Source organism: Plasmodium malariae (assembly GCF_900090045.1).
Source record: "Plasmodium malariae genome assembly, chromosome: 2".
NCBI classification, from domain to species: Eukaryota; Apicomplexa; class Aconoidasida; order Haemosporida; family Plasmodiidae; genus Plasmodium; species Plasmodium malariae.
In genome coordinates this window covers 282,136-290,487 of record NC_041776.1, presented here as the reverse complement: position 1 = coordinate 290,487, position 8,352 = coordinate 282,136, and the positions used below count along the sequence as shown (strand labels likewise).

At 29.8% G+C, this 8,352-nt stretch overlaps 3 protein-coding genes across 3 annotated transcripts; 2 read left to right on the top strand and 1 right to left on the bottom strand.

Moving 5' to 3' along the window:
• Positions 1-365: 365 nt before the first annotated feature.
• On the top strand, positions 366-1,658 carry PmUG01_02016100 (conserved Plasmodium membrane protein, unknown function; the record flags this gene model as incomplete). Its single annotated transcript, XM_029008634.1, has 1 exon — positions 366-1,658. The coding sequence occupies one exon, from the start codon at positions 366-368 to the stop codon at positions 1,656-1,658; it is 1,293 nt and encodes a 430-aa protein (XP_028860174.1).
• A 981-nt stretch (positions 1,659-2,639) lies between these two features.
• On the top strand, positions 2,640-6,437 carry MRE11 (double-strand break repair protein MRE11, putative; the record flags this gene model as incomplete). The annotated part of the gene is made up of 1 exon (XM_029008633.1): positions 2,640-6,437. One exon carries the CDS (start codon positions 2,640-2,642, stop codon positions 6,435-6,437), a length of 3,798 nt encoding a protein of 1,265 aa, XP_028860173.1.
• A 448-nt stretch (positions 6,438-6,885) lies between these two features.
• On the bottom strand, positions 6,886-7,593 carry PmUG01_02015900 (conserved Plasmodium protein, unknown function; the record flags this gene model as incomplete). The annotated part of the gene is made up of 1 exon (XM_029008632.1): positions 6,886-7,593. The coding sequence occupies one exon, from the start codon at positions 7,591-7,593 to the stop codon at positions 6,886-6,888; it is 708 nt and encodes a 235-aa protein (XP_028860172.1).
• Between the last annotated feature and the right edge of the window lie 759 nt (positions 7,594-8,352).

Genomic DNA, 8,352 nt, shown 5'->3' with positions numbered 1-8,352 from the left:
AACTACAGATCCTTCAACCCTGCGTAAGGGTCTTGGTTCAGTTCCTTTAACAGGTACAAGAATGTAGTACCCCTCAAAGGGTACAGGTCGCTTTTTTTTTTTACGGCAAAAATATGAAGCTATAGTGTTTGTAAGCGTCATATAGGTGTACCCGCATGTGTATGTATGCATATATATATACATATATATATATATATATATATATATATATATATATATACATATATATATATATATATATATATATACATGTGCGAACGTGTCCCATTGGTGCATGTTCCACATGTAAGCGCTACATGTATGGTTGAAGGTAGGCTCTATGTGGGGGAAAAATAAACAGGATGAGCAGCGGGAGCTTAAAAAATATGTTTTTGCATCTTCGATTTCTGATTGGAATATGGCTTCTACTGGTGGTGCTCCTCTTTGGGGTTAATTGTTTTACAACGTGCTTCCGCATAGATGGCGAAGGAAAATTAGCAAAATTGAAAAAATTAATAAACAAGAAAATAATATTTCACATGAATGATAAGTACCGGAATGCCAATGTAAATGGAAGGAAGTATGTTTCTTTTGTATATATACATGAGTTAACCTTAAGTGATTACATAGATTATGTTTTAAATAAAACGGAGGAGTATGACTGTGTGTTGTTTCTAATAGACGTAGAGAGCAGCAATGGAGTTTCCAAATTTGATAGGAATAGTCTAGCTTTACTGGAAATGTTCGACCAAGTTGCTAAAAAAATAGTATTGGAAAATTTGTATCTGTACAATGAATGTGAGTTTAGTGCGATCATAAAATTGCAAGAAGAGAATGATGAAAAGGGAACAAACAAATTAATACGTCCAGTTTTTTTTTTTTACCTAAATTTTAATAAAGCAAATATACTTCCTTTAAAATATGTTCATACTATATATGACTTACCTGAATTCGTTTATGTGAATAGCAATACTTTTCATCACGCTGATTACTACTTAAAGGTTAGAAGTAAGTATATGCTTGAAAATTACATAAAACAGGAGAAGCAGTTAAAGGATACGAGAGAAAGGGGGCAGAGGGGCGAAATCGAAAAAGGGAAAGAGAACGAACTAAAGAATAAGACCATTCCGGATTATTTTATCGATTTTATTTATGCATATAATAGAGATGATACAAATATAACGAGCGATGAATATTCTAAAAAAATGAAAATGTTCGTTGGAACATTCATTATAGTTATTACATTTTCACTTCTTTACATCTTTGTGTTAATACTAGAAAAATATGAAATTTTAAAATTTGTGTGTTCATACATTTTGTACTTACTCTGTTTGAGTGGCCTCTTTCACTGCTTAATCAACAAGTCAGAAGCTTATAATATGAACATAAATTTGGATTCAATATTCCATAAGTATGTGTATCGTACAACTAGTTCTCAGTACATATATGAAGGACTTGTATTTTCATCTCTTGTTGCATTAATAAGTTTTTCATTCTTTACATTAATTAGGTGTGCAAGTAGTAAAAACACAACAGATAAAAGGAAAAAAAATTTTTTTTTTTTTTTTCTACTCTTAATTATTTGCCTATCATTAAGTGTCATACATGAAATTAATATGTACAAAATGTATTTTTCCACTTACTTTTTTTTCCCCCCTCTTAAGTTTTTCCGCAAGTAATGTGTAGTATTTTTCTTATCATACTCTGTAACGTTTGCGTATTATGTCTATTCGAACTGCGGCGTGCAGCGATGCCATATATGCATACATGTTCTTTCGTTCTTTCGTTTTATCTTTTACCTTTTATCTTTTTCGTTTTCTTTTTTTTCTTTTTCTTTTTCGTTTTCTTTTTTTTCTTTTTCTTTTTCTTTTTTTTTTTTTTTTTTTTTTTTTTTTTTTTTTTTTGGTGTGCATTTTGCAAGTAAAAAGAACGAAATGTGCTTTTCACAAAACCCACGATTTGCTACAAGAAGTTTCCGAGCTTCATTAATCCTAAATTATTTATAAAATGACAATAAGTAATTAGGAAAAGGACATAACAGGATAATGGGCATGAAGTAGAGCGTTTTTGTTTAATACATACATACGTACATGTTTCCACATGTGCCCACATAAACACATACGTGTATGTATGTATGTATTTATATGTGAGCCTCCGTTTTTTAACAAAGGGTCAATATTTTTTTTTTTTTTTTTTAAAAAAAAGATATTCTTTTCGTGTAACTACTTACTGCTTTGTGTTTTATTTACCTACTGTCCTGCATCACTTCAATACGTAATCAGGTTGTATAGTGGTACGTCATATGTTTGATATATTTATGTGTTAATAAATTGTATACTTTTTAGCTAGCTATTTCTTTTTTTCTTTTTTCTTTTGCAAAAATAATTTTACTCCAATGTGTTGTAGATGAAACGGAATATTTTGTAACATGAAAGAACGTTAAACGATAAAATAAAGGGGAAAAAAAGAGGAAAAAAAGAAAAAAAAAAAAAAAAAAAAAAAAAAAGAAAAAGGAAGAAAAAGGAGATAAAACATGCTGAAAAATAAGCCCTCATTTGAGGATATTGCAAGTTACGGCATATATGTGTACGCATATGTGCATATTTGTACATACGCTTATATTTATGAACAAGTACGCACCTATGCGAATGTAGATATTAATGTGCAGGATGGGAAGTCCGCCAAAAGAAGGCAAAGATATTAACATACGTAGCATCGTTTACGACAAGTTGAGCAGAGAAAAGGATAGTATTAAGGAGATCTTGCAAAATGGGGCTAACAGTATTAGTAATACACATTACAATGATGAGCATCTAAGTGACTGCAGTAATACTGGCATCCATATGTACAAGAAGAGAAATGAGGTAATTTGTGAAAATTATAAAAATAGTGCAAGTTGTAATAATTATGAAAGCATCCTTAACCCAGTCAGGAGTAGCCACAATAACCGGAGCAATTTATACAGTCCAATGGAATATGAAACTAGCACAGCTTTATCCAATGAAAAACGAGCTAGAGTTATATCAGTCAAGAGTTTATATAGCACATTCCATAAAACTAGTGATATATTGTTAAATGAAAATGGACGAATGGAAAGAACAGAAACAACAGAGAAAGAGGGAAAGGAATACATTGCATGTTCAGGAAATAATCTACTTAAAGGAAAAGCAAAATTACAAGCTGACCATAAGAATGAGAATGAAAATGATAGTGCGAATAAGAACGAGTATGAAAATGATAGTGTGAATAAGAATGAGAATGAAAATGATAATGCGAATAAGAATGAGAAGGATGTAGACCCATATTTTGCTCAACAGCAGAATCATATACAGAACAACGATTTTTTAAGAAAACATGAAAATTATTATAGCTCTTTGGCTCAATCAAACGAGGATAAAAACAGGAACAGGGGAAGTAAAATTTGTGGTAAAAAAGGAGATGATGTATTTATGAATTCCATTAGAAGTGATAAGGAAGATGACAGTAATGCAAACGATTTGCATCAGCGAATTAGGAATAGTAAGGAATGCTCCCTTCTTTTGTCTTCATGTGATACCCTTCACATAAACGATAGGCGGAAAAACTTTACTCATAATGACGGAAAGGAAAGTCCATTTAAAAAAATCGAAATGAAGAAGTACCACAAGGAGGAAAATAAAAGCCGAAGGAATACACAAAACTGTAGGGATATCATAACCAAAGTCAGTGAACATGAGAAAGATCCATCACACACATTCACTCTAAAAGAATTAGCGGAAAACGAAGAGAGGCATTTAATTTCATCTAATGTACCAATGGAAAACACAAACATCACTACTAAGGAAAACATTAAGCTACACGAATTTGAGCGCGAAAAAATGCAGAAAAACAAACCATATAACGGTGTAGATAAGGAGGTGCTAAACTATTCTTTAGGTTCAATGATGGATGAGAAGAATATTCCAAATGAACGAAGAGAGAAGAAGTATAATTTCATATGTGAAGAGGAAGGTAAAAGAATATTTAAAAACATCCCATTATGTGAACTAAAAGTAATATTAAGTGAAAATGAACCAAATACTTTAAAAATTTTATTATGCACAGATAATCATTTAGGCTATAAAGAAAATAATGCTATTCAAAAAGAGGATACATTTAACTCTTTTGAAGAAATTTTATTTATTGCCAAAAAGTTAAATGTTGATATGATTTTAAACAGTGGTGATCTATTTCATAAGAATAAATTATCAGAGTACACTCTCTTTAAAACTATGTCAACCATAAGGAAGTATTGTCATGTTAGTCGGAAAGATGTAGAAATCGGGTCAAGTCCACCTACACGCTTAGCAAATGGGGAATCAAAAAATATGCCTTCGCGTGTTGAGGAAACACCAACAAATAACGATGATCTAACACGAAAAGATAAATACAGAGCACGCTTGAAGGAAATACGTAATTATAATTATGAATACTACAAAGAAGACAAAATGGAAGAAAGTTTTCCGAAAAATGAAACTTACACATATGATGAACAGAACTCATTAGGTGAAAATAAAAAAGAAATGAGTACGGGAAGCAACAACAGTGAATCACTCACTGAGGGTTATAGCACTGTGGAGAAGCCAAAAAAAAAAAGAATTTGCCCCTTGAATAGTTACTCTGAGGGGGAAAATAGCGCGGAGAGAATCAACGACAGTAGCGATGAGAGATATTGTGCGAAAAGGAGTGCAGTGAGTGATAGAAACAGAGGTGCAAGAATCCGTGGGAACAGCCATGCAAGAAGTGAAGAAGAATACTACGATGAGGAAGAGCGCAAAGGAGGAGAACGCGCGCGCTCGGAGAGCAGAGTAAAACGGACTAGAGGAGAATCACTGGAAAGCTTCAAATTATGTTCAGTGAACGAGAAATTTGAAAAATCGATTCCCTTTTTCACGGTGCACGGAAACCATGACTATCCATACAGTTATGATTACATATGCCCTCTAGACATATTAAATATATCAAACCTAATAAACTACATTGGAAAGAATAGTCTGAACAAAATTGTAGTTAAACCTATTCTTTTAAATAAAAACAGTACGAAAATTTCTATATATGCTATAGGTTGGATAAAAGACGAAAGGTTATATAGATCCTTTGAAAATAAACAAGTAAAATTTGTGTTGCCATTAGATTATAAAAGAAGAATAAACATTTTAGTATTACATCAAAATAGGTATATAAGAAATTCATATGGAAATAACACAAAAAATTTTATTAAAGAATCATTTATTCCCAAATTTATGGATTTAGTTATATGGGGACATGAACATTTCTCGAAACCTTATTTAGAAGAAAGTTTATTTAATTCTTTTTATAATTTACAGCTAGGGTCCTCTGTTCGGACATCCTTATGTGCTAATGAATATGGTGATAAATATATTGGTTTGCTTGAAATAAAAAAAGAAAGATTTCGTTTTTTAAAAATAAATCTTGAAACAGTTAGACCCTTTGAAATGAAAGATATAAGATTGTCTGATTACAATTTAAATTTTAAAGAAGAATCTATTTTAAATAAATTTTTACATGAACAAACAAGTCAAATATTGAACAAAATTAAGGAAAATTTTTATGAACAAGTCAGAAAATATTACTTGTTCAGAAAATTATTTTTTCCCTCTAATGACGAAGATAATTTGCTACATGTTACATATGAAAATAAGAAAAAAAGGAGTAATCCTGAGGAGGCAAATATTCCATTATTTAATGAGAATATAGAGAAGGAAATTACAACAAACGATATTTTTGAAAAATCTGAAAAGGAACGAGAAAAATATTTTTATTCCATTTTACGGGAACAGGAAATAAATAATTTTTATGACAATTTAAAAAATGAAGATTTTTATTCAAGCACATTTATCCATTTGGCTTTTTCAGATTATAATGACACATTTGATTTGTTAAAGATAAAGAAGTATGTATATGATAAACCTCTCCTTAAACTAAAGGTCGAATATAATGAAATTAACATAATTAATACGCAATTGTTTGGATCAACCTTTGCACACAGGATTGCAAACCCGTCTGAATTTTTATCCTTCTACAAAAAGAAATTAAAAATGAAAGACACAATAAATACTCGAGTAAATTCGGATGAACAGGACAATGTAGATGATAAAGATATTCTTAACATGGAATATATAAATGAATATAACAAAGTTTTTGATATACTATTTGATTACTGTGATGTTAAAAATAAATTACTTATATTGGATCAAAAAATAATTATGAACACTGTGCAGAATTTTATATTAAACAATAATTCTTCTTTTAATTCCGATTCGATTAACAGTTCAGAATTTACTTCTTTTCTTTCCATGGTTGAAAATTTATCAAAAAATAAAATAGACTTACTGGAGCTAAACTTATCAAACATTCCTGTGGAGAATATGACTGATGATTATCTTGTGCAACTCACCGAAAAGTTAAGCAGTACGTAGTTTTTTCCCCTTTTGGAATGCTAGCAAAATGTGGTGAACATATCTCATTTAACTTGGCTTACTCCCCTGTATGGAGTAATGAACTCATATATACGTACACAAGGGTATATAAATATATGTACGTGTACATATCCCAGAATATAAACAAAAAAAAAGCATGCTTCTGCATAGGTACAAGCTAAAAAGAGGTATCCTCAAAAATGTAAGAAAAAAAAAAACGAACAGAAACACACTTCACAAAAATGGTAAAATAAACACGTGCATATTCATATAGATGATGAAAAAAAATGATTGTTGTGATCTCCTTTGTAGGGATCCTTTTTTTTGCATATATGTTAACATATATAAATATATGTGTGTACGTACGTACATACATACATACGAACATATGTATTTGTGTGTGCGCATATGTATATCCCTTGTTCTCGCGTTCACGCGTTCGCTTTTTTTATTGGATCTTCACATATAGTTCGTTGTTGTCCCCATCAAAGTAATCAACTTTAACAGAAATATCGTTACCTATCTTGTAATTACTTAAATCTTCCTTTCCATGAAGCATCAATTTTGCATGTATTTTTGGAGCTAAATAAAGTAATAGATAATTTTCCCGGATATCCAAAATTTTTGATTTAATTAAATGATGATCATTTTTAAAGGACGAAAGAATTTGCTGATAAGAATATTTCTTAATACATACTGTAATTTTTTGATGTATTTTTTCAATTCTCTTTATTTTTACTTTAATAATATTATGTACTTGTAATAAAGTAAATATATATTTATTAAAATCCTGCACGGAAAAATATTCTGATGTATTTAAATATGCCTTCCTATCACATAATATATCAAGTTTAATTTTTTTTTTATTAATGCTTAATATTCTCCCATAATACATATCATCAATCATATATTTTTTAAATGGATCCTTATCTTCTTTTACTAGCTTATATATTATATTACTTTGCTTGGTACTGCTTTTTCTCACAAGGCTTTTTTTTTTTTTTTTTTTTTCATTTTTACTTTTCGTGTTATTCCATCCTGTTATATTATCATTGTAAGTTGTGTTTATAAATAGGGGGTTTTTTATTACTTTAATATTAATTGAGTACGCTAAATTTACTACAACAACAAAAAAAGAAAAAAAAATTGGACGCATAACAGTAAAAAAAAAAAAAGGCGAATAAGGGAATTGCAAAAGGTGCAGGGGCACATGGGCGTGATATCGTCATATTGCTATTTCGTTGTAACTACTTGAATTTACATTTTTTAAAAGTTTATCATTGTAATTTTGACAACTTATCAATCCTTTGTATCAAATTTTATGGAAGACGACAAAATTATTTTTTCCTGAACAGCAAGAAAAAAAAAAAAAAAAAAAAAAAAAAAAAAAAATAGCTATACTTATATATATAATATACATGTACGAATGTACATATGCTTATGTTGGCACATTTCAATATTCTATAATGCTTCCAACATCTGTGTGAATTGATTTCTTTTTTTTAAAAAATGTTTCATTAACATGCGCTGATATATTCACCCATTTGAAGCACAGTTTTACATTTAGCGTGCTTAGTAACGTAGGGAAAGGTCACCACAGCTAGCATACATACATGCTCATAAATATGTAAATATACATATATATACATACATATACATACATATACATATATATATATATGTATGTATATGTACGTATATATGTATACATGTGTATGTTAGCAAAAGATTTAGCACCGATTTACATTTTTTTTTTTTTTTTTTTTTTGCATGGTCTTCTTAAAACGAAACACAAAAATAGGAAGTTGTGAAAAATATTAAGCCTATCAACAGGGTATAAACTTCTGATTGTTTCAAAATTACCTGAACAGTTAATAAAAAGCACAAAAGTTTTAAGGAAAGCAAAATTTATCAG